The sequence below is a fragment of the Neofelis nebulosa genome, chromosome 14, assembly GCF_028018385.1.
Source record: "Neofelis nebulosa isolate mNeoNeb1 chromosome 14, mNeoNeb1.pri, whole genome shotgun sequence".
Classification (NCBI taxonomy): Eukaryota; Metazoa; Chordata; class Mammalia; order Carnivora; family Felidae; genus Neofelis; species Neofelis nebulosa.
The window spans coordinates 45,329,763-45,357,693 of NC_080795.1; the positions used below are offsets into that span (position 1 = coordinate 45,329,763).

The 27,931-nt window shown below is 33.1% G+C and overlaps 1 protein-coding gene across 14 annotated transcripts in view; it reads left to right on the plus strand.

The window, feature by feature from the left end:
- VPS13B (vacuolar protein sorting 13 homolog B) overlaps positions 1-27,931 on the plus strand; it is an 805,543-nt gene that overhangs the window by 128,162 nt on the left and 649,450 nt on the right. For all 14 annotated transcript variants that reach the window (XR_009253621.1, XM_058699594.1, XM_058699595.1 and 11 more), the window contains one exon: positions 9,244-9,368. Coding sequence is in view for 13 of the 14 variants with exons in the window: in XM_058699594.1 (XP_058555577.1) it covers positions 9,244-9,368 (125 nt within the window). In the remaining variant the exon portion in view is untranslated. The remainder of the gene's footprint in view (positions 1-9,243; positions 9,369-27,931) is intronic.

A 27,931-nucleotide genomic window follows, 5' to 3' on the forward strand; every position in this document is an offset into this window, starting at 1 on the left:
GGACAGGAGACATCCCAAATTTAACTCCTCCCCTCCTACCCCTTGTAATCACTAACTTACTTTCTGTTTCTATGTATTTGCCTATTCTGGACATTTTCTCTTTCTCTTTCTTTTTCTTTCTCTTTTTCTTTTTCTTTTTCTTTTTCTTTTTCTTTTTCTTTTTCTTTTTCTCTTCTTTTTCTTTTTCTTCTTTTTCTCTTTTTCTTTTTCTTTTTCTTCTCTTGAGAGGGAGGGAGAGCGAGAAAGAGAGAGAGAAGATAGAGAATCTCAAGCAGGCTCCACGCCCAGCGCAGAGCCTGACCTGGGGCTGCATCTCATGACCGTGAGATCTTGACCTGAGCCCAAAATCAAAGAGTCCAATGCTTAACCAACTGAGCTATTCAGGCACCCCCTCGACATATATAAAAGAAATCCTACAGCATATGCTGTTTTGTGTCTGGCTTTTTTCACTTAGCATAATGCTTTTAAGGTTCATTCATATTGTAGCATGTATCAGGATTTTATTCCTTTTTTATGGCCGAAGAATAATATTATATGAATATACTGTATGTTGTTTATCCAATTATCTGTTGATGTGCATTTGTGTTGGTTCTAGTTTTTGGCTATTATGAACAATGTAGTTATGAACATCCGTGTATAGATTTTTGTGTGAAGACAGGTTTTCATTTCTTTTGATTATATACCTAGGTGTGGAGTTGTCTGGTCAAATGGTAACTCTATTTTTAACATTCTTAGGAAGCACAGAACTTTTTCCCAAAAGGATTGTTAAATTGTTTTTCCTGTTCTACTACCACCACATTTTTTACTTCTTCACATCTTTACTAATACTTGTTATTGTCGGTTATTTTGATTTTATTCATCTTAGTGGTCGTAAAATGGTATTTCGTTCTGATTTTGATATATGTTTTCATAATGTTTAGTGATGTTGAACTTTTTTTTTTTTTCATGTGCTTATTGGCCATTTAGATATATCTTCTTTGGAGAAATATCTATTCGGATCTTTTGCCCATTTTTGAATTGTCTGTTACTGAGTTACAAGCATTCATTAGGTATTCTGAAGGATTTTGTTTCTTTGAAAGTGTAGGTGACAAGCCAATTTGACAATAAATTATATTTAAAAAAGTGTAGTTGACAGAATGACAGTATTCATATTTTAAAAATTCTGGGTAATGAAAAAATGATTTATTTTCTCAGTTAAATTGTTAGTGGGCTAAGTGAGGAGAAAATATTTAATTTCTCTCCATAAGAAAAAAAACGTAATTGTCATTTTCAGTCCAGAGTTTTTTTGTTTCAGTGGATACATGAGCAAAAACTAGATTTAGAGGGTTTAAAGAATGAGTAGGCAATGAAAAAAAATGCAGCATTCTCCAGGCTTCTCTGTCAAGATACTTGCTGATTAAAGATGAGAAATGGAATTTTACTGAAGGTTGGAGAAGAGATAGTGGTGAGAAAGTTTTTTAAGAATTAAGTGGAGGGGCACCTGGGTGGCTCAGTGGGTTAAGTGTCAGACTTTGGCTCAGGTCATGATCTCGTGGTCCATGGGTTCGAGCCTTGTATCGGCCTCCGTGCTGACAGCTCAGAGCCTGGAGTCTGCTTTGGATTCTGTGGCCCCCTCTCTGTCTGCCCCCACTTGTACTGTGTTTTTCTGTCAGTCTTTGCCAAAGATAAATGAACATTAAAAAAAATTAAAAAAGAAAGAATAAGTGGAGAATCTAGCATACTTTTTTGAGAGGGGAAAGAGGAAGTGGAGGGAGGAAGCAAGGCAGAGTGAAATTGTGAGCTAATATATGAGCTAACTCAAATGAAGCATCAAATTGCTGTTCTGGCAATATGGAGTTTTGAAGAAGTCCTTTATCCTTATTGGACCTCACTTTCCCATATGTGAAATGAAGTGGTTTATTTAATATCTAAGCAGTTTTAGCTCTGAAGTTCAGTTTTTAATCAAATAGATCTGATTCCACCTCCTGAAGGCTTTTCCTTCCCCAAATGCTCATTATTCTGTAGAATTTTCACTATAATCCTTCTTTCTTTAGTTTTTGCTTATTCCAATGTATTTCTGTAAATGGATTAACTTTTTTTTTTTTTTTTTTTTACTGTTTTACTTTTTTTATTTTTGTAAAATACACTTAACATAAAAATTACCAGGGTGCCTGGCTGACTCATTCGGTAGAGGATGCAACTCTTGATCTCTGGGTTGTGAGTTTGAGGCCCACATTAGGAGTAGAGATTACTTAAAGAACAAAACAAAGGAAAACAAAAAAACATAAAAATTACCAGTTGCAGAATTTTTAGTTGTATAGTTCAGGAGAGTAACTACGTTCATAATTGTGCAAGTGTCATTACCATCCATCGCCAGAATCTTCTCATGAACCCAAACTAAAACTTGATTAAATTATTCCAAGTTCTCTCTCCTCTGTCCCTGGGTAACCACCATTCTACCCTTTGTTTCTATGAATTTGACTACTTAGTACCTCATATTAGTGGAATCATATGATGAATGTCCATTTAACTGTTGTATTTTATTAAGATACTGTTTCTAAGATTCATCCATGTCATAGCATAATTTAAACTTGCTTACAGTTTGAGTCTGAATAATACTACATTGTATTTATGTACCACATTTTGTAAATACACTCTTTCATTGATGAACACTTGGGTTATTTCCACATTACCTGTTAACTTCACTGATTTTATTTATTTTCTATATATAGCCTGAAATGGAGTGCTAAATAATATTGTAATTTTATGTTTAATTTAATTTTATTTATTTTTATTTTTTTGGTTTTAAAATTTTAAGTTTATTTATTTATTTTGAGAGAGAAAGAGACCGGGACAGGGGTGGAGAGAAAGAGAATCCCAAGTAGGCTCCACACTGTCAGTGCAGAGCCTGATGTGGGGCTCGAACCACAAATCATGAGATCATGACCTGAGCGAAAGTCAGATGTACTTAGCTGACTGAACCACCTAGGTGCTCCATGTTTAATTTTTTTTTTTTTTTTTAAACTTTTTTTTTTTTTTTTTTCAACGTTTTTAATTTATTTTTGGGACAGAGAGAGACAGAGCATGAACGGGGGAGGGGCAGAGAGAGAGGGAGACACAGAATCGGAAACAGGCTCCAGGCTCCGAGCCATCAGCCCAGAGCCCGACGCGGGGCTCGAACTCACGGACCGCGAGATCGTGACCTGGCTGAAGTCGGACGCTTAACCGACTGCGCCACCCAGGCGCCCCTCCATGTTTAATTTTAAATACACAGCATATGATTATGAATAGCAGCTGTGCTATTTTATATATTTTTTTTAAATATTAAAAAAGGTTTCATTTAAGTTCCTGTTAGTATACGTGTAATGTTAATTTCAGGTGTACAACATAGTGATTCAATACTTCCATACAACACCTGGTGCTCGTCACAAGTGCACTCCTTAATCCCATCACTTATTTAACCCATTCCCCCACCCATCTCCACTATGGTACCATCAATTTGTTTGCTATAGTTAAGAGCATGTTTCTTGGTTTGCCTTTCTCTTTTTTCACCCTTTGGTCATTTGTTTTCTTTCTTAAAATCCACATAGAAGTGAAAGCATCTGGTATTTTTTTCTGACTTATTTTACTTGTGTAATAACCTATAGGTCCATCTGAGTTGTTGCATATGACAGGATTTCTTTCTTTTTTATGGCTGTATGATAATACTTCATTGTGTGTGTATATGTATATACCTCATCTTTATCCATTAATTAGTCCGTGAGTACCTGGGCTTTTTCCATCATTTGGCTGTTGTGGCTGCTGCTGCTATGTAAACATTGAGATGCTTGTATCCCTTTGAATTAGTATTTTTGTATTCTTTAGGTAAATACCTAGTAGTGCCATTGCTGAGTCGTAGGGTAGTTCTATTTTTAACTTTCTGAGGAACTTCCATACTGTTTTCCAGAGTGGCTGCACCAGTTTACATTCTCACCAACAGTGCAAGAGGGTTCCCCTTTCTCCATGTTTTTGCCAGCATCTGTTGTTTCTTGTGTTCTTGAGTTTAGCCATTTTAACAGGTTTGAGTTTTGTATTTGTATTTGTTACAGTTTTGATTTGTATTTCTCTGATAATGAGCAACATTGAACATCTTTTCATGTGTCTGTTGGCCATATGGATGTCTTTTTTGGAAAAAGACATACATATTCATGTCTTCTGCCCATTTTTTATTTGGGTTATTTGGTTTTTGGGTGTTGAGTTTGATAAGTTCTTTATATATTTTTGATACTAAATCACTGTTGGGTATGTCATTTCCAAATATCTTCTCCGATTCTGTAGGTTGCCTTTTAGTGTTGTTGATTGTTTCCTTTGCTCTGCAGAAGTTTCTTATTTTGATGCAGTCCCAAAAGTTTATTTTGCTTTTGTTTCCCTTGCCTTCAGAGACGTATCTAAAAAGCAGTTGCTATGGCTGATGTCAAAAAGGTTACTGCTTGTGTTCTCTTCTAGGATTTTTATGTTTTCAAGTTTCACATTTAGGTCTTTAATCCATTTTGAATTATTTTTGTGTATGGTGTAAAAAAGTGGTCTGGTTTCATTCTTCTGCATGTTCATGTCCAGTTTTCCCAATACCATTTGCTGAAGTGGCTTTTCCCCATTGGATATTCTTTCCTTCTTTGTCAAAGATTAATTGACCATATAGTTGTGGCTTCATTTCTGGGTTTTCTATTTTGTTCCATTGATCTAAGTGTGTATTTTTGTTAACAGTGCCACACTGTCTTGATCACTACAGCTTTGTAGTATAACTGGAAGTTCAGAATTGTAATGCCTCCAGTTTTGTTTTTCTTTTTCACGATTGCTTTGGCTATTTGGGGTCTTCTGTGGTTCCATACAAATTTTAGGATTGTTTTTTTCTAGCTCTGTGAAAAATGCTGGTAGTATTTTGATAGGGATTGGATTAAATATGTAGATTGCTTTGGGTGGGATAGACATTTTAACAATATTAGTTTTCATCTATGAGCATGGGATATTTTTCTATTTATGTCATCTTAACTTTCATTCATAATTATTGTGTAGTTTTCAGAGTACAGGTCTTTTACTTCTTTGGTTTATTTCTAGATATTTTATTGTTTTTGGTGCAATTGTAAATGGGATTGATTCCTTAATTTTTCCTTCTGCTGCTTCATTATTGGTGATAGAAATGCAACAGATTTATGGATGAAGTTTCATCATGAAGTCAATGCTTGATTTTTTTTTTTCATTTTTTATGTCCCCTTTAAGAAAGGGACATATCTTTAGGATGTTGGTTATACTATTGTACCGGGTGTCTTAAAATGACAATAGCATAAAAATGATTTATTTTACATCACAATTAGTATGTTTTCATTGTCATTTACAGTTAGTGTGTTTTTATACTTTTTGCCTTTTATTATTGAAAATTATAATATAGCATAGTAATTTTATTAAAAACTTACTAGAAATTTTTTATATTTCTAAATCTACAGTTTCTTCTATTTATGTTAATTCAAGGACATTGTAAAGTGTTAAAATATAGATGATAAATTTTTAATATTCTAATTGGATTTTTTAAAAGGCGGCACTACATGTTGAATTGTTCATTTAATGTGATGTATAAGTCATCTTATTCAAGGTGACCTTTCCTTCAGCTAAAATTTTTATTGGTATTTACACTTACAGCTTCATACGTTTTTTGCTGGTTCAGATGATTAGTTTGCAGTGTTCAGTACTTTTACTCTGTTTCTGAGTATATAAACTATCCTTGGTGAAAGCAACTTCAATTTATACTCTGTTTCCATTTTTCTAGATAAAGTTTTTGTAATGTTGGTTAAGGGCTATGGACAAGTTAGTTAAGTAGGTATTATAAATCTATGTATTTCATTACTGTAATTAAAATTTTTTTTAGCGTCTATTTATATTTGAGAAAGACAGAGAGAGAGAGAGAGCACGCGCACGTGAACGGAGGAGGGGCAGAGAGAAAGGGAGACACAGAATCCAAAGCAGGTTCCAGGCTCTGAGTTGTCAGCACAGAGCCCGATGCGGGACTCAAACTCATGAACCATGAGATCACGACCTGAGTTGAAGTCAGATGCTTAACCGACTGAGCCACCCAGGCGCCCCTAAATTTTTTTTTAATGTTTGTTTATTTTTGAGAGAGACAGAGACAGAATACGAGTGAGTTAGGGGCAGAGAGAGAGGGAGGCACAGAAGCCGAAGCAGGCTCCAGGCTCTGAGCTGTCAGCACAGAGCCCAACACAGGGCTCCAACACATGAATGGTGAGATCATGACTTGAGGGGAAGTCGGACGCTTAACGGACTGAGCCACGGAGGCGACCCTTCGTTATTGTAAATTTTTTTTTTTTTTAAGTAATATCATTTATTTATTATTTTTTTAATTTTTTTTTCCTTGCGTGCTGGATTTTATTTATTTATTTATTTTTTAATATATGAAATTTACTGTCAAATTGGTTTCCATACAACACCCAGTGCTCATCCCAAAAGGTGCCCTCCTCAATACCCATCACCCACCCTCCCCTCCCTCCCACCCCCCATCAACCCTCAGTTTGTTCTCAGTTTTTAACAGTCTCTTATGCTTTGGCTCTCTCCCACTCTAACCTCTTTTTTTTTTTTTTTTTTCCTTCCCCTCCCCCATGGGTTTCTGTTACGTTTCTCAGGATCCACATAAGAGTGAAACTATATGGTATCTGTCTTTCTCTGTATGGCTTATTTCACTTAGCATCACACTCTCCAGTTCCATCCACGTTGCTACAAAAGGCCATATTTCATTTTTTCTCATTGCCACGTAGTATTCCATTGTGTATATAAACCACAATTTCTTTATCCATTCATCAGTTGATGGACATTTAGGCTCTTTCCATAATTTGGCTATTGTTGAGAGTGCTGCTATAAACATTGGGGTACAAGTGCCCCTATGCATCAGTACTCCTGTATCCCTTGGATAAATTCCTAGCAGTGCTAATTTAAAAGAGAGTTGGGGGCGCCTGGGTGGCTCAGTTGGTTGGATGTCCAACTTCAGCCCAGGTCATGATCCCATGCTCTGTTGGTTCGAGCCCCGCATTGGGCTCTGTGCTGACAGCTCGGAGCCTGGAGCCTGCTTCGGATTGTGTGTCTCCCTCTCTCTCTCTGCCCCTCCCCTGCTTGCACTGTCTTTTTCTGTCTCCCAAAAATATATAAATATTAAAAAATGAAAAAGAGAGTTGGAAATTGGTTATTTTGAATAATTTTTGGGGGGAGAAAGAGGGAAAGAGTGTGTTTTGGGGGTACAGAGGGAGATAGGAAGAGAGAATCTTAAGCAGGCTGCACTCCCAGCCTGGAGCCCTATGTAGGGCTTGATCTCATGACCGTGAGATGATGACCTGAGGTGAAATCAAGATTTAGACACTCACCTGAATACTGAGCCACCTAGGCTGCCCTGAAATAATTGCTTTAGATATAGTAGGTAGGCCCTCTTTCATTATATTTGCCTGAATGTTCTCTTAGAAGTGTCTCTGAACAGCATACAAATTTAATAATAGTTTAAAAAAAATATTACAGAATAAGGTATGGTTTCCCCAGAGTCTTTTGCAGTTCTGCAAACATCCAGCAGGGATCTCCTCTACACCCAGTTTCCATCTGAGTATAATTACTGATAGTGTCTGTGATTATACTGTTTGGGCATTTTATAGAATATTAGTGCCTTGAGAGAGTTCTTAGTTGGACACAGATAATGTAATATGATAAAATATTAACCTTATTCACAGTCTAGAAATATTTGGAGGTTGGGCAATGTTTTAAAATGTTTTTTATTAAATGGCATAGTAATTGTAAAGTTTAGAATCTTTTACAATGGGCCTTTTAGAGGAAATGTGAAATGCTGAAATTGCACGGTGCCTAAAAATTCTTTGCATACAGTATTGCTCAGAACAAGTCTTTAAAGAGAATGGATGTGGATAACTTAATTTTCAAGGTTGATCATTTAAGTATTAGAAACATTTTTTTCTCAATCTGTATTTCTTGCCACGTGGTGACAGTAAGATTTACAGGAATTAATAGGTGTTCACTTTCATTTTCTTTGATAGTAATTAGGTAGGTCTTTTGAAATGGAGTTTTTCTTTAAAAATATGTAATTCTAACTAATGTCTCATTTCTAAAAAATTATTTTGTTCACTTAAAACTGACTTCAAAGGAAATGATTTGACATTGTCAGTTTGATGAATGATAGAGACATGATAGCTTTTTGAAACCATTTGGGAATAGTTTAATACTTTTTTAAGAAATTGATCATTAGTTTGTAAGTTCATTGAATGAAAGTATTTTTGAAAATTGAACAATCTTAAACATGTTTCATTGTAGAACTTATCAGTTAATATAAATCCTAGAGATAGGAAATTCAGTGCTTTATGAATCCAAGGAGTAAAAAATAATAAGGAAAGATAAGTGTTAGGGTTAACTTACTTTAGTATGTTGTTGGAAACCAGTAACTTTGTTTTGTATCCCTGTGTGTTAGCGTTTTATGTTTGAGATGTTTATCTTTTATATTATTGGAACGAATTGGAACTCATTTGTAGTAAGTTCTCTATAGTGGTTCATATAAAATGTGATGTTATATTGGTTCTTCCTTCAAAGCAAATATACTGTTCAGGAATTTTAAGGAATGCTTTTAAAATTTTTGAGTGTGATCTCGTTTTAAGTATAAACATATGAAGAGTAGTGTATGTCATGTACCAAATTTCCTGGGGTGAAAACATTAGCCATACAATTTTCACAAAAGAAAGGGGTACTTTGTAACATTTTAGGATATATTTGGGTATCCTTTTTGTGTGTGCATAATGTAAGTTGAAGGCAAAATACATTTTTATGATTGTTTTTGTCGTAATTAATGTTTTTTAGGCATTAAATGATATTAACAGTAATTTACTAATTTTTACAATGTGCACAATACAGGCAGTTTATATTACTAGAAAGTGTGTGCATTTTAGCAGACAATAAAACACTAAATAATAATTATGTTTAGAAACAAAATGTGAAACTTAGAGTTAGTAAGAAGCAGTGATCTTTCAGGGACATGAAAAATACTGTATGTTTAAATCCCTTAATTTGGATTTAGTCAATGTTAAATTGAATAAAAGAAAATGTTGATGTTTGGAAAGTGGAAAAAGACATTGGAACATATTTAGTGTGCAGCTGTTGTAGAGCAAATTGAAACTGACGTATTTCATCCTGTGCTTATTAAAACTTTGTGAACATTTGGATCTTTTCTTTTTGTTTCAGATATTTGGTTTCCAGGCAGGACTGACATCTTTGGATTGTAGGGGATCTTACTGCTTACCTGTACCCATTATTCCCTCTTTTAGCACTGCTCTTTATGTTAAACTTCTGAAACTACCCACATGCTGGTAAGTATTATGTTAAAATATGGCTTATGGCAATTTTCATGTATTATGAAGGGGAAAAAACTCAGTCGTGTCTCTTATGCAAGTGTGTTAGTTTTATACAAAACCTTAGAAAAACATCTGCGGTTCTTCTGTCTTTTACTGAGACACTAAAAATCTCTCTTTAATGCCTGAAGTATACTAGATCATAGTCTCTCTTGTGGTAATGTTAACTGTTGTCGGGGTAATAACTGTTAATCCATGTTGCAACTAGAGTAAACTGTTGCTGCTTCATACTGTACTAGTAACTGTAAGGGCAAGTACCTTATTTTTGCCTTTTTAAGAGGATATGGACAAAGATTTTTAAAAGTTGCCATTTAATATCAAAGCCTAAGTATTTGTCACCTAAATAACAATTTCATGTGTATTCATAGGCACTGAGAAAAGTATACCCATAACATAGATTAGACATTTGATATGTCTGTAGTTAATGTATTTTAAAAGAAACGGATATTAGATCATATTTTCACTCGTTTTTGGGTTACTTTATTTGGAGGTCGTATTTCTTTAAATTGAAAGAGGTTTATAGAAAGAAAGCCTGTAGTTATGACTTCTTAAATTTTAGTTGAAAACAAACTTTAATATATTAAATAGAAAATTGCTTGAAGGTATGAAAAAAGGTTTCAAAACATGAAATATATTCTAGTGAAATAGTTCTACATTTTAAAATTTAGATTACTTTTATTATTTGGATGGAATATATCTTTGCTTTCCCATCCTAATTAGTAAGCTAATTTTTACAGATTGTTAATTTCTATTAGTTATTTATGAAAAGCAACATGACTTCTAGAAAATATATTTTATCTAAAGTACTTCATTTATTAAAAATATATTTCTTTAATAACTTTTAAAATGAAATTTATAAATTGCTCACATCTTCAAAAATTTTGCCTATTGATCCAGAAAATTAAAAAAATATAGAAGTTGCAGTTAACTAAGTCTTGGAACCAGTTTTTTTTGGTAAAATGAAACCATTATTAAATGATCATTCTTAATTTTCTCTTGATAAGTTTAATTTTGTCCTTAGTCATCCATATTCCACGCGTGTCATATATTATGTTGTATAGAGATTTACTTTTTAACTTTTTACTTGTATATATATAACATGTTGTATTTGAGCCAAATTTTATATTCCAATCTATTAAGAAATACCATGGGATATGTCCCAGTTGGTATGTTGATTATCAACTTTAATAGATGTTTGTAAGTACTGTTATCTCAGTTATGTGCTGATTTATTTATCATTATAATACTGAGATTTTTAGAAATGGTGCAATTTACCTTAGAAAATACTTAGCTTTTTTTTAAAGCCAAAATTTTCAAAATGAATTATAGCCTTCATATGAAAAAAATTGAGTATTTAAATAGGCAAGGCTTAGTTTAAGGATGTGAAGGACTTACTGCAAGTATTGTCAAATGTGGTTGAAAATATGCCTGCTGACATCTAGAAGAAAATATTCCATTTAAAATACTAAAAGCATGAGATCACACAATGCTTATATTTGGAAGTAACTTGATTTTTTGTAGTTAAGACCACTTCTGTGATATTCGAGTGATATTTTTCTATGCTTTATGTGAGTATTTTGCTTTGAAATAGTTTCTTTATATTATTTTCCATAATTAATAGACCATAAACTATAATTTGTTCTTAGCAACTCTAAATTGAAAGTAATACATGTAAAACTCATTAAATTGATACGTATTTTAGTTAAATGAAATGAATAAGATCCCAGATAAAATATATCATATAGTGCTTGCATTAAATCAAAATCATATGAGAACTGAGAATTTTATTTAACTCATGTAGTGAGTGAGGATTATTTTAGTAAGGCACCCTGTTTGTATCATTTAATGTCAATTCTGTTCCCAGTATGGTATCTCCCTGCCTCAAATCATACAAGCCGTTTCATTTGAATTTTTAAAAATTATATTCCAGTTTCCTAAAGCACATGTATGATGTTATGTATATTTATATTTATCTATCTACCTACCTACCTATCTATTCAATAAGAAGAGCATATTTACTATAGGCCATGGATTTTAAAACCCTTATACCACACTGAAAAAAATTTTAGTTGGAATGTGTAAGTTAGTAATGGAAATCTAGATTTTATATAAAACAGAAAAGTAGTTTTATACTTTTTGTTTAAAAATGTCTAAATTGATGCTAATCATATGTGAAATTTCAGACTAACATTTATTTTAATCATTTTTGCTAATTTTTAGAAATATATGGTTTAACTAACATTGAAAATAAGTTATTTTTTTCCTGTATGAATGTTCCTGTTAATATATTTTAACAAGCTAACACTAAACTCCAGTTTCTTGGAATTTATTTTTTTCAAAATATTTTGGTCATATTTTATCTTTCTGTATTACACAGTTTCTAAACATAAATAAACATTTCAAAAAATTTTTTTCTTCATTACTTTATATCAGGTTAACTTTTAATTCTTTTAGTCCCTTAGAACAGGATTAAATTATGTAGGATATAGTGGGAAAGACATAGTGATGATAATATTTAATGACAGGAGTCTTGAGCAGTTAATTCAAATTTTAATTTTTCTCTCTGTTTAGTAAGAGGATGTTTAAAAGCAGGCAATAAAGTATTGGTTAAAGGGCAATAAAGTATTATAAGGTTATTCTAAGTAGGATTAAGGCTTGGTCTCTTGTAGATACTTATTTTAAAAATTTCTACTGTGGTGATAATGCTTTTAGGCTTCTAGATACATTCTTGGAGTTAACATTTTTTTTTCAGAACAGAGAAACTATAATAAACACATTAACTTTATTACCAAACTTTTAAATTGAAATACTAATATTTTATGGAAAAGTGCATAAATTATGGTGTTTCCTAAGTGAATTGGACCTTTGGTAACCAGCAGAAAGATCAAGGAGCAGAATATTATCAGCATCTCAAAAGCCTCTCTCACTTACCTTCCTGCAGGGTTAACTGTTATTCTGATTTCTAATAATATAGATTAGTTTTGTCTATTCTTGGACATAAATAGAATCATCCAACATATTCTCCTTTTTGACTGGCCTCTGTCACTGAAAGTAATGTTTGGGAGATTCAGACAGCAGAATGTAGTTTTTAGATTGTTTGCTTTTGTCATTATGCAGTAGTCTATTACATGAACACTGACCATTTACACATTTTTGATCTGTAATTTTAATTGAAAAATAAGTATCTAAAGTGTGTGTCAATTTATTTTTTATTCCTTTGCCATTTTCCCTTTTCCTTAAGAAGCTTCAGTTGTTTGGGAGATTGGATGTCATTCATAAATATTTTTTGGTTTTCTATGTTGTGATAAGCATTGTGGTACATATTGGAATTGGGGAAAGAATACAGTAGAATGCAGTGAGGGTAAGGGATATCCACAGAGCATGAAAACTTAGTCTAGTGGGAGAGGACACTACACACACAAGAAAACATTTGTCTTTCAATGGCAAAATTGAGGCTTAAGCGAAATGTCCTGTTAGTTTAAAGAAAGTAGAAAATTTCCCTGCGACATCGTGGTTGGTTTCAGAGAGAAAGTGGCAGTACAATTGGGTTTTATTGGTTGAATTGGGTAGATATCTAGACATCAGGAGATTGTTTGGGGTGCAGAAGTTTCTATGGGGATAATATTGTCTGAACAAAGTCAAGGTTGGTCTGTTGGATCTGAGAATGGTACAGTGGGAGAGGAATTTGGAAGTCTCCTTTTGGGCCTTGACTTGTACATGATTAAGGGTGTCTGAGCTTTTTTAATCTTAAAAAAAAAAGGTTAAACTAGTTAATGAAATATTCATTAACCCCATTTATTCCTCACCAGGCTTGTTAAATTGCAATTATACCATAGTCTTAAGTTCATTTTCTCCTATAATTGAGGGTTCAAAAATGTGATCTCATTTATAGAGAGATAGGTGCAACATACTTTGGAAGTTGAGAAAAATTATTTTGGCTTAGCAAGTCATGGAGAACGTGAAGATGGTAACTTCTAAGCAGATTATTAAAGAATGAATACGATTTGAAAGAAAATACTTTTTTATATAGTGTTAGGTTGTTAGGTACTTTAATGAAGTTTTCATTAACAACGCTGTGAGCTTAAGATGATATTCTCTGTTATAAACTAAAGCTCAGGGAGGTTACATAAATTGTCCCAAGTCACACAGTGTCTGGGCAAGGAATCTCATGGAAGGTTATCTGATTCTAAAGTCTTTGGTGCCTTTCTTACCTGAAGGTGTGAAGATGTACATTATCTTTTGTTAATCATCTCCAGAGGCTCAGTGTACTTCTTGCCTTGTAGTAAAAGTGGATTTCTATGTATCGAGAGGACAGTTGAGATAATACAGCTAATAAATCTGAACTCTCCTAGTATCTCCTAGTATACAGTTAATAGTATATAGATATTATTGTAATGATCTCATAGAATTGTAGATAATAGGGTTAGGTGGAATCTTAGACATTATCTCAATTTATCAGTCTATGATGCAGCTTTTGATTTATAGTTGTTTATCCATGGGTTGAACATTTTATTCAGAGAGAGGCAACCAGATTCATTTTTGGGCAGCTCTAGAGTTCTTTATTTTATTGAGTCAAAATTTGCTTTCATGTTTCTTCTCTTTCCTAATCATTGCTTATATGTGTCATGAGTCATTTTCATAGACATAAGGAGGTGGGAAAACACGTTTCTTTACAAGATTGAGGGATCCCTCTAAGTACCCATTCCTTATTTAACACATTGGTGTATGTCTTGGTTTTGGCTCATGAGGTTATTGAACAGTTCCTTTGTTTGAGGAAGGTGTTGCTGGGAATCTGTGTTTGAGTTCAGTGTTAATTAGGAAATTTGGCGTTAGTCGGCTCATGGTAATTGACGTGGTGTGTAAAGGCTAAGAGAACAGATACTGATCTTTTTGCCTCCCTGAAACAAAAACTGAAGCAGCCATTTTCCTGCTTTAGCTCAGAATAACACTAGAATAAATGCTTTTAGCTTTAATGGAGGCTAGGCCCTTCAAGATAAAAAAAAAAAAAAAGCCAATATTTATTTATCAGCAAACATAGAGGATAAGTAACCCACCCCACAGGGCTCAACATCACGTTGCTCAACTGCCCTGTTCTTTATAATACCACAGTTTGAACCTCAAGAACATAGAGTTGGGGTTTTTAATACCCCTGGAGATAGAGGTTTTTAATTCCCTTTGTTCCAGAGCTATGATTATTTTCATCTGCTTTTGTGATAAATACTGTCTTGAACAGAATGTCTTAAAACTGGTAAGACTTAGTTGGGATGCTACCTCCACTTGAGTGGCAGCAGCCTGATTGTTAGCTTCAGTTCTTGGATCTGGAACGTGCTTTCATGGAATATTTTGAACTGAAAAGAAATCCTTTCATCATCTATTACAATCTTCTCATTTCAAAGATGAAAAGACTGAGTCTGGGAGAGTTCAAATTACTTAAGACCACACAGTAAATATCAGTGCTGCAGTGTGATCCTCCCTTTCTTGATTCAGGGCTCCTTCAACTGTACCACACTACTTAAAAGTTATTATTACTATTATTTTAATTTATGTATGATAAAATATACAAAACAGAAAGTTTACCATTTTAACCATTTTTAAGTGTACAATTCAGTGGCATTAAGTATATTCACATTGTTGTACTACTGTCACCACTTTTCCTTTACATAAATTTTATCTTTTGTACCCATGGAAACAGTAAATTCCCATTACTCCTTACTTTTAGTCCCTGATAACTTTTTACTTTCTCTCTGTATGAATTTGACTATTCTGGGTACTTAATGTAACTTAAATCATTAAATATTTGTCCTTTTGTGTCTGACTTGTGTCACTTAGCATGAAGTTTTCAAGATTCATCCATGCTGTAGCATATGTCAGAAATTTTTCTTTCCTCCCCCTCTTCCTCCCTCGTGTCCTCCCTAACTTGCTCCTTCCTTCTCTCTCTCCTTTCATCCCTCTCTCCCTTCTTTTCTTCTAAATTCATTCCATTTTAAGGTTGAAAAATTCCAATGTATGTATATACTTTATTTATTCATCCATCAGTGGACATCTGGGTTATTTGCACCTTTTAGCTATTGCCAAGTGGTGCTTTGAACGTGGGTGTACAAATGTTTGAGTTCCTGTCTTCACTTCTTTTGAATATATACCTAGAGGTAGAATTGCTGGATCATATGGTAATTGTATATTTAATTTCATGACAAACTACCATTTTGTTTTTCACGGTGGCTGTCCCATTTTACATTTCCACCAACAATGCACAAGTGTTCCAATGTCTTTACATCTTTACCAACACTCATTATTTTAGTTTTTTTGATAATAGTCGTCCTAAAGAACATAAAATGGTGTTTCATAGTAGTTTTGATTTACATTTCTCTAACAACTAGTGATATTAAGCATCTTTTCAATTGCTTATTGACCACTTGCATATCTTCTTTGGGGGAATATATATTCAAATTTTATTGCTGCTATTCAGATTATTTTTGTTGTTGAGGTGTAGGTGCTCCTTAGGAATTCTCTATACTAAATTTTTATTATGTATATGATTTGCAAGTTTTTTTCTCCAATTCTATGGGAAAACACTGCTTTTTAATGTTAAGACTCTATCTTAATCTAACTCCCAAGCCAGAAACTTAGTTTACCTCTTCTATAAATCTTTTGCTTTTTGTCTTAAAACGTTATCATTTACATTTGACACAGTTTTTTGTAAAAACTGGTATAGCTTGAGCAAGTAAAAAGTGATCAAATGCATATTTGGAATAGTTCTTACTTTGGGGAGGAGGAAAAAGGTAAACTTGTTAGAATTCTTTGTGTTTACAAGTTTATCTTCACAGTAGTTTTTGCTTTTACCATTTACAGAGATAGCTAACTTAGATTGGTTTTTCTGCAGAAAGATTTTATAATTTTCTACATTGTAGGGAGATCTTTTCCCGCTTAATTGTCTTCTCTTACAAAAAAAACCAAACATGTTTTAGGGACGCCTGGGTGGCTCAGGTGGTTAAGCATCTGACTTTGGCTCAGGTCATGATTTCATGGTTTGTGGGTTGGTGTCCCGCATTGGACTCTGCACTAACAGTGTGGAGCCTGCTTTGCCTCTCCCCTGTTCATGCTCTCTCTCCTTCTCTCTCAAAATAAACAAACTTTATATGAGAAAAAACAACAACACGTTTTAAAGATACTTATCTGTCTTCAAAACTTACAGGGCTTGACCGTCTATAGACTGATGTTATAGACCACTTTAATAATACTAAATAGAATGAAAATTAAAGCAAATGCACAACTGATTAAATCAAAGTGCTTTTCATCCAGGATGGGCTTCAGGAGGATGTAGGTCTCAGAACCAGTAGGAAGATTGGGATATTAGTACCTATTTTAAAATGAACTTGTAAATACCTCCTGGTTCTCATATATCTGGGCTGACACATATATGTGTGTGTATGTGTATATGTGTGTGTGTGTGTATGTGTATGTTGTGCGTGTATATATGTCATGTCAAATTCATAAGCATAGGCTTCATCACTTTTTTTAAAATAAGCAATTGTGCTTATTAATGGAAAACAGGAGGGTTTTTTAAACTACAATAATATTAAGGGAATTCAAAATTATTTTTGTGAGCATTATTCATTAAAGAGATACTGTCATAGGCCTAGTGCTCGCACTTGTTCGATTTGAAATCTAAGAGAATACTGAAATATAGCTCTTTCAGTAAGTTAATTCAGCCAAAGCACTTAGAGTTCTGATTATGAGATTATTTCTCTAATGGTGGATGTTAACATTAATTTCAACAATCTGGTGAATATATTTTAACAAGTCCAAGCAGATAAAACACTGTTCTGTGTATGGTCACAGAGCTAGACACTTCAGGGTAGACTGAGATTCCTATAAATCCAGCATTGTTTAGCTGTGTCAGATTCTCTTGAAAGGGACATGCATTGCTGATGCAGGTTTCCGCTTTAAAGGCAGATAAATCAGTATGATTCATTCATCAAAATAAGATTCAAACTCATCAAAATGTGTTAATGACTGCTGAAATTGTGCCTCTACACAATGGCTCTACCGTTCTTAAGATTTTCTAGGTCTTTTAAAGAAGCTTAAGGCAGTTGAGAATGAGAATTACAGCAATCGTCATTTGTCTTAGGCTCAATTCATGCATCCATTTCACATCCAAACTTTAATTTCCTTAAAAAATGCTCTTTTTTGTTGTTCTGAAGCTTTAGATTGGGCACTTAAGAATCTACTGTCTTTTGAGACAGGGTGTTAAGTCCAAATTTTACTGCCTTACAAGAAACAAAATATGCATTTTTTATTTGATTAGTCTTCACATTTACAGAGAGTTAAGCATGATCATAATGAAAATATCTTATCCTGGTAAATTTCTCCATGATATCATATGGTAAATTTGATTTGGGAAATACATAGTGCAAATTGTTCTTGTTTCAGCTTTCTCTTTTGATTTGGATAACTTGTTGAAATAGCTTCCCCCTTCCCTCCGCCCTGCTTTTGTATTACAGTTAACTCCCTTTGTAAGCTCAGTTTCAATCAAACTTCTTAAAGCAAGTGCCTGGGTCTTATTAGTACTATCTACTAAGGTGGAATAATTTTATTTGAGCTGTATTCTCAGGTCAGGTATATAACAGTGTGGACCACATGCCAGATGGCTCTGTGCATGATGTAACTTAAGTCTTATAGGATTCTGTGTTTTGTGACTTGGAATATACTTGCATGGTCTTGTTAATGTAACCACCTTCCCGTTATTAAGCATTTCCTTGCATATTTCTTAGAACTTTTCTTTGTTTTGCTCATATTTTTTGGTTTGTCCTTTATTAACTTTTTCATGATTCTTTTATATGCTTATCTGGGTGATTAAAACAGGGAAGGATGACAAGAAAAGACAGGGTGCATATGTTCTTGTTTTGTGAACAGTGTTCCGCATTCAGTTGCAATTTTTGTTCTTAAAACTCCATTGAGTTTGTCCACTGTTTGTCTGCCTTTTTGCACACTTGATACTGTTCTATGTTCATTCAGGTCTATTTTACAGGTAAGTGACAAATGTCCAGTATGTGCCAGACACTCTCTGCAAGGCCTTAGCTATGGAGATACACCAATAAACAAAATTGGCAAAATGCCTGCCTTTATGGCAGTAGAAAATACACATTCTATAAGTTAAGGGAATACTAAAATGAGAAAAAATGGTTTAAGAGGCAGTGTATATTGTCTTTTATAATCTAATTTCATAAAATTGACCTTTTTACTGTCTTAAGCCTTGTAAAGAGACGTTTACATAGGTGTTTTGTTTTTTTTTTTTTTTTAAACATTTATTTACTTTTGAGAGACAGAGACAGAGCACAAGCGGGGGAGGAACAGAGAGAGGAGACAGAGAATCCAAAGCAGGAGGAGACAGAGAATCCAAAGCAGGATCCAGGTTCTGAGCTGTCAGCACAGAGCCCGAGGCGGGCTTGCACTCACAAACCATGACCTGAAGTTGGATGCCTAACAGACTGAGCCACCCAGGCACCCTAGGGTTTTTCTTTTTTTCTTTTTCTTTTTTTAATTTTAATTCCAATGTAGTTAACATTTGGTGTTATATTAGTTTCAGGCATATACGTAGTTTTTGATTGCATAATATTTTTGAATTAGTCTATATTTTTCTGTCTAATTTTGTTAATGATTCATATTTGAACTGAAAACCATTTAATTAGTGGTGGATTGGGGGACCTGGGTGGCTCAGTCAGTTAAGTGTCTGACTTCTGCTCAGGTCATGATCTCACAGTTCATGGGTTTGAACCCTGTGTCAGGCTGGTTCTGTGCTGACAGCCCAGTGCCTGGATCCTGCTTCAGATTCTGTGCGTCCTTCGCTCTCTACCCCTCCCCAAGCAGTGCTCAGTTTTTCTCTGTCTCTAAAATATTCTAAACTATTTTACTCCTTTCATACATATCTTTGTCTTATTAATGCATATACATACAGTGAATAGTGTATACAGTGAATAGTTTTAGATCTGTGTGGATTAAGACCCAAGGTTAGTCCCCAGTACCGTTAGTGAGGGAGTGTCTGTAAAAGATGGCATTAAGTTTGCATTATAAGGAAGGCATCTTCCATAGGAGTAGGCTTGCTAACTTGTATTTTCTTTAATAAACAGATTTGTTCAGGTGTACTTTACATAGCGTAAATTCACCCATTTCAGGTATGTAAATACAGTGATTTCTAGCACCTTAACTGAGTTATGCAGCTGTTACCATGAATCAGTTTTAGAACATTTTCACCCTCCCAATAAGTTTACATGCTCATTTACAGTTAATCCCCAGCTCTAGCCACAGGTAACCACTTTCTTTATAAATTTATTTTTTATGGCATGTGAATAGAATCATACAAAATGTGGTATTCTGTATCTGGCTTCTTTCACTTAGATAATGTTTTTGAGATTCATCTTTGGCATAGCCAGTAGCTAATTTGTTTTTCATTCTACATCTGTATGTGGCTTTCCTTAACCAAGTAAAATATATTCAGGCTTGCCAATAACTATCCATACCCTTATTCAGAAATGTTTAAATTCCAGAGTTGTATGCATGGCTTTCAAACCTGGTTACAGTTGTTGCTACAACTGTGACTTGGGATGTTCTGAGAATGTCCTTTGTGTCATTAGCCCCTTCTTCAACATCAAATACATAAAAGCTTTTGCATAATTTTTGTGATAATTGCTTTAAAACTTATTTAAATGTAGAATTTAACTCCTATCAGGGAGATGAATAGCTGGCACTGGGTCTTTTATTAATAGAATTTAAATCTTTGGTAAGTTAATTCATTTTGAAATTGCCTAGTTTTGTCATTATAGGACTTTATAATTTTCGCATCTTGATTGATTTTATTCTTTATAATTGCCTTAATGGTCCAGGACCTAGCATATAATTGATTTTTAATAAATGTTAATTAAAATGAACCAAAGTAGAATTTAATAATTCTATAAACATTTTTAGATCAGCTAACATAAACTTTGAAGACATTAGAAAAAAGTACAAGTATACTAGGTCATATTAATGTTTAAGGAAGAAAAGGTAGGTATATCTTCTTTTTGTTCATCTTCAATTTTTTAAGTAAATGATTAGCTTTAATATTGTAAAGCTAATATTCTAGCTTCTGAAGAGAAACATAAGTTAAATGTGCCATTCTTGAATATCTTAAATTTTAGTTTATCCTAGTAAGTGCAAATATTCAGATATGAGTGCTCTTGGAGTTTCTGTTTCTAGAGATTAGTTGTTTAGTCTCATGATGATCTTTATTTTTTGGGGGAGGAATAATATTTGAAGGTGAATACTTAATTTTTCATACTTAATTTCTCAAAATATTCTTTTATAGAAACGCTATGAGTAATGAAAAAAATCACAAAAGTATTTAGAGGTATGGCTACACCTGAAAATACTAGATAGAACTGTACCAAGCTTTCATATTACTTTAGAGTTGTGTAGGATGTAGTTTATAAAGTGCCCTGTAATGGGTTATTACATGAAGTATACCAGTTTTCATTAACATAGTATTTTCAGTTGCATAAGAAAATATTTTGTAAATAGATTTTATATATACACATTCACATATTTTGATTTCATTGAGTGAAATCAATGAAGGTAGTGTTTTTTTAAAGCATAGCTTAAGAGAGTAATAAAAGAAAAATAGAAACCTAATTTTAACATGTGAGATATCATAGGACTCTAAAGTATTTTAAGTGACAACAAGCACAGTAGTCTAAATCTTTAACAAGATTAAAACTTTTTAAAAACTTATTTTACTGTTCTCTGTATTTCATTTAATTTATTTACAGCCTTGTATTTGTATCAGGGTGAAAAATTGACCTAAATTGCATTTGCAGTCTCAACTACCAGTTTGTTCATATCAGAAAGAATAGTTTTATTGTGTAAATCCCTGTATTTATTTATGTTTCTTTTGGGGAGTTGGGAAATAGAGAATAGACATAAATCTAGGCTTTACCGATTATGAATGTTTTCCCTCCAAAGAGGTCATTGATTTTTCTGTGAATTTATCTTGATTGAATGATTTTTAATAACATCTTAAAGTGAAAAAATACTACCTCCTAAGTAATCTTTATAGGAGTAATAGTCCAGAATCTTAAATTTAATAAATAACATGATTGTTATTTAAATTGCTATTACACTTAATAAATAACATGAACATGTTTTCATCAGATGTTCTGTTGTCTCTCTTAGTACTAACTTTTAAGCCTCTGCTTATGCTGTTTTGGGATTTATTTTGGTTAATTTCAACACTTTGCAACATTTTAGTTATAATTTTCAATTATGAAATTATAAATCTTGTCATTGTATTAATGATTTTATATTTTACTATATAAAGTACATTTACTTAGAATATTAATGCATTCTTGTTTGAAAAAAATTCCCTTGAAAGAACAGTTTTTATTATTTAACAGTCCTCTCAGGCTTTATTTTTTGTCATGTTTTGATTCTGATCTTATAATGTGTTTAAATGACCAATTGAAAAATACCTACTTTAAGTTTTTAGAGTGTGCGTGTATGGGATTAAAAAGACATGAAAAAACACTATAGGTAAATAACATCTGTCTTTATATCAGTTAGATGTTTCTCTCTGATTTTTTTTAAGTGCATGAAGAGCATGCAACACATGTTAACAACCAGAGAGTGTTGGTCCAATGAGAACAGGAGGTTTTCTTTGATTTTCCTGGTGGAAAACTTGATATTTTCCACATGGAATTTTATGATCAGTTGGGTGTGAAGTTGTATGGGCAAATAGGATTCGTCTCTTTCTCTTGTTAAAAGTTTTAAACTTAGTAAAATTGTTTAGTGGTACCCAAATGAACATTTAAAATTCATTCTTAGATTATTGACTTTAAATTTGATTTTTGGATATTGGGGAATATTATTACAAGGCCTACATACATCTCTTTCTATGAGAAGAATTATGCTAGTTTTTCCCCAGTATTTGGTTTTGTCTATGTACAACAGCAGGAGAATATTATCCTGTGACAGCATTTTATTCTAGTGACAGTATCTTTGAAATACGTCTGTGTTTCATTATTTTTTGGGAACTGAAATGTAAGAGTATATTCAAAAGAATTCTAAGTTATTAATATATTAAAAGGGAAATGGCGTGGTTAGAAATAACTAAATTTAGCTTAAGTTTTTTTATCATTGCTTCTAAATTTCTTAACTATGTTTGATTTAATCTCTTTTTAATATATTAATTTGAAATTTAGGAACAAATAATCATTGGAGATCCCCATATCCAAAATATCATATGGTGCATACTTAGAGGCAGGAGGTAATCTCTAAGAACGGCCTCATAATACTCTTCTATAGCACTTGTACTTTATTAATTCCACTATATACAGGGATTTATTTGAACCTCATTATAAACAAGTCATGTGTTCTCGATTTTATAAGATGTGGAAATCAAAGATTACAGAGGGTGATATGGTAGACCTAGAGAGATCTGGTTCTAGACATTTTTTAATTAGTTGGTGATGGAACCCTCAATAGCAAGTTGGTAACTGTTAGCAAGTTCTCGATAATAACTTTGTGTTCTTTATTATTTATAACTTTAAAAAATATTGCCAGTTTCCTCGATGAATCTGTTAATACTTAGCTTTTTTCAAGTTTCAACTGATTAATGACTCATTTATTTGTTTTAGAAATAATATTTTGGCACCTATCATGTGAAAACTTGTGTTGTAGGCCCTGGAGTCTCATTATGAATAAGACACAGGCTTTCCTCCTTTCTTATCTAAGTATTTAGAGAGATGTTCTATTTTTTTTTTTAATGTTTCAAGTTTTTATTTAAATTCTAGTTAACATATAGTGTAATTTGGTTTCAGGAGTAGAGTTTAGTGATTCATCACTTACGTACAACACATGTACGCTGAGCACGCAGTGCTGATCCCTACAGGTGTCCTCCTTAATACCCATTACCCATTTAGCCCATCTTTCCCACCGTCCTCTCTTCCAGCAACCCTCAGTTTGTTCTCTGTATTTAAGAGTCTCTTATGGTTTGCCTCCCTCTCTTTTTTTTTTTCTTTCTCCTACGTTCGTCTTTAATGTTTCTTAAATTCCATTTATGAGTGATATTGTACGGGATTTGTCTTTTTCTGACTGACTTATTTCGCTTAGCGTAATACACTCTAGTCCCATCCATGTTGTTGCAAATGGCAAGATTTCATTCTTTTCGATGGTTGAGTAATATGCCATTGTATATGTATACACCACATCTTCTTTATCCATGTGTCTGTTGATGGACGTTTGGGCTCTTTCCATAATTTGGCTGATGTTGATAATGCTCCTATAAAAATCAGGGTGCATGTGCTCCCCCTTTGAATCCGTATTTTTATCCTTTGGGTAGTGCAGTTGCTGGGTCATAGTGTAGTTCAATTTCTAACTTTTTGAGGAACTTTCATACTGTTTTCCACAGTGGCTGCACAAGTTGGCATTCCCACCAACAGTGTAAGACAGTTACCCTTTTGCCACATCCTCACAACCTGTTTCCTGTGTTGTTAATTTTTGCCTGACAGGTGTGAGGTGCTATCTCATTGTAGTTTTGATTTTTATTTCCCTGATGATGAATGATGTTGAGCATCTTTTCTGACTCTTACATCGGTACCTGGGTTTGTTTGATTGGCTTGCTTCTGGAAGATACATCTAATTATGTCCTTCTCCTGCCTAGAATACTTCTTCTAGCTTTTACAGTAAAGATTAAAATCTTTAAAACATTCTGTGAAACCCTCCATGATCTGACCCTGTCTTGGCTGTCCATCTGAATGTCTTCTTCCTTAGTCCCTCAATACTTTTTGCCTTTTTCACTTGGTTGTCTTTCAGCCAGGTCTTTCATCATATTTTTCCACTAGTCAATTGCCTAAACAACTTTTACTCACCCCATAGATACTAGAAATTGACACTTGGTCTGACTAGGACACATTCCCCTAATATATTCCTTCATGTGATATTGTTTCTGTTTTTCACTGCACTTTTCATAGAAGTAATTTTACACTGGTTCATGTGATTATTTAATAGTTCTCCTTTCTTTTTGCTTAACCTCTGTAAGGACCATTTCTTTTTCTGTGGAGGATATTTATCCTCAAAACCTTGAATCCATTGTAGGCACAAGTAAATATTTATTGACATGCAGCTGGTAATTTTTTCAGTGATTTCTTTGTTTTTTTGGTTGTCTGATTGATGAGGTTTTAGATTGTATGTGGTTTTGACAGCCAAGTCTGTCTCCTATTTACTTCCATAATATGTGTAAAATGTGCTCTTGGCCCAAGGAAAAAGCCAGTGACTTTAGTTACTGAACTTGAACTAAAATGTTCGTGATTTTTGTAATCAGAATTCTCAAGGTTATATTTGAGTGTTAGTATTACATACATAAAATATATTCTATAAAACACATTTCCTTTCTCTTTTCTCCTGAGTAGTTGAATATTTTTCCTTAAGTAGGTGAATTATTTATATTGATTAACCTAAGCGATGATGAGAATATGAAGGGACATTTTGCCCCTTTTGTATTTTGCTCATTTGCTACCACCCATGGCTCATTGTACAGTTTTGGACATTGCATATTAATCAGAAGTTGATTATATTTTTATTTGAGTGATATAAAAGTTTTACTCCTTTTTCTCTGTTATCTAATATTTAAATTGAAATAATATTTCAGAAATTTGAAAAATAGTGAATTATTTTCATAACATAATGATATAGTTTGCATTTTAGAGTTATGTGCAAATGCTACACTCGTGATTAAAAAATATACTGGTGGGGATGTGGTGAAAGGGGTATTCTGATACACTGCTGATGAATGTGAAACTATATTCAAACCGTTATCAGGCATGAATTAAAAAGATCAACGTAAAAGTGTCTGTACTAATGTAGAAAGAGCTTGATTTCTAAGAATGTTGTTTAATTAAAATTAAAAAAGCAGGCTATAGACCCTTCCACGTCCATTAAAATTTAAATGTGTATGAATGCATAAAATCAGTAGAGGTCTATAGTTGTGTATGCTAAACTTTAAGTAGTTATCAGGGGTTTGGGTGGGACCAGGGGGAGCAAAGAGGGGCTTTAAGCTTTCTTTTTACCTATCACTTAATTAAAAACATTTTTCTTCATCGAGTATTGATGCGGTGTATTGTGTAAGTTAAAGAGTCGTATACAGAACTAAATACAAATTTCTTAACTTTTTAAACTGCTTTATTTCTGAGTTAGTGAGGTTTTTTACTCATTTTATTTTGGAAAAAGTGATCTAATCTTATTTTACTTTGCAGGATATGAGTAATAACAAAAATACATTTTTGGAACCAGTTTGTAGGTTCAAGCTTTGCATTTGGGGACTCTATATAAATCTTTAGACCCAGCTGTTGCTGAGGATATTCTTTCAATTGCTATGAGGTGTGTTGATTTTAAAAGAATGGATGGCTGTTCCTCAAGTGTGTGTATGGCAAAAATTTTGCTTATGAACATGAATGGATTGTTTAAGTTAATTCCTTTGCATCGAGTAGTAAAAACTACTTCCACATTTTCTATTTAAAATTTCGAAGGAAGAATTTTCTTTAAAGAAATGCCCTATTGGTTCAGAAATTTCATCAGCTCTGTATTATGATTTGTCAGTAGATGGCACAAGCAGAGTCTTTTAAAGTGTTTGTTAATTAGGGCATATTCATTTTCAATCTTTGCTACTACACAGTCAAGACCTACTTGTTTCTATTTCCCTAAATTTACCCTGGAGTTTGTCCAAGTTGAGTTTTAATGAGTTGTTTATTCCACTAGTTACATTAGGATTTATTTTTCCCTAGAGGGTAATGTTTGAATCGATAGTTTTTAAACCTATTCTGTAAAGTGAACATATGTTTAGACTAGGACTTCTGGATATGTGAAATAAGCATTTGTTAAATAATTTTATTTTCACCAACTTAAGTGTTAAACAGTTGGTTTAGTGAGTTTTCAAAAAGCTAGTTAAGTCCAGAAGTTGTTAGATATTTTTAATATGAACTTGATTGAACTGTTTTTTTTGAAGAAATTAAATAAATGCATAGTGGCCTAAATCACAAGGAAAATTCTGTTTTATTGTTGATATTCATTACATTTTAATGAGTCTCCCAAATAGCTTAAATAAAGTTTTAAAAGATACTGATCTGTAATTAAATTTCTGAAGCAAATATGGTATGATGTTATGCTTAGCTGAATTGGGTCTGATGAAGTGGATACATGGGTATTTATTATTTTTTTTATATTTGTTATTAAAAATATTTCAATATTTACCAAAACAAAATAGAATGAAACCTCTTTTCTTTGATAGTGTTACACTAACAGGGGCATTGTATAACCTACCATCTTTTGCTAAATTATTCCTAAATAGTTTCTTTTAGTTCAGATGCTACTAGAGTACTTAACAGAAGCATAATGAAATTTACTTTTATTTGTGGCCCTCTACAGCTGGAAAATAAAACCACAAAGACATGTACGACATGTATGAGATAGTTTATTTGTTTATTATCGAATTCTGGCTTTTGTACAACGTGCATTCTTTCCTTTGATGTCAAATTAAATTGAGTCTGAAGGAGAGAATTGCCTCCTACCCTTGGGCAAGACTAAATGTAGGATAAATTAATCAATTGAATTTTGTGTATGTTTAAGTTTTTATTCAAGTCTACGTTACCCATTTGGGAACCATTTTATGTAACATATGATGGTTTGAAAGAGTACCATATACAGTAGCTGAATTTGTTATGAAATAGTAAAGTCTCACTTGTAAAAAGAATCCCACTTTATTTTTTCCTTATAAACAGTTACTGCTATAGTTATAAGAATATGGCTCTTGTTACACCATAGGACTTTCCATAGTATATCTAACTGAAGATCGAGTGGTTAGATTAATAGTATATTTTTATATCGTAGGTGTTCCAAATATTTTTTTCTTTAGTATCACTACCAATAAACTTTTTTTGGTAAGGAATTTTGAGAACATCATGTTTTTAAATGCTTATTAAAATAAAATGATTTATAAAATGGCTGCAGTGTTAGGAAAGCAAAAGTAACTGTAATGGCATTATAAATTTGTGCCTTGGGTCCGTTTTGTTTTTCTGTCTGTCTCTTTTGATCTTTGCTGTTTTACCTGTTTGGTTTAAAGAATCTTTTATTCAGTGCATATTTGTTTTCTGGTCTGTTCATTCCATTCCTTGGGTTTTCTGGTAAAATGGGTTTTCTGGTAAAATGTGACCAGGATTGTGTGGCGTGAAGGGTAAATCTAGGTAGAGTCACATTACGTGCCATTACGTACTTGAAAATTGTATGGATAAGGTGATAGATGTCTTAATGTGAAACTGTTTATTTAAATTGCCTGACATGCTAATTAAAAGAGCTGGGTCATTTTCTTTTTGCTGTTTTGATATTTTTGAGTGAGAGAAAGCAATATTTACTTAGACCACTGTTCCTAGGAACAGAGTTCTGACTACTTGAGGGAAATTTTTTTTTGTTTTAATGAGATAAAATCCACATAATACAATATA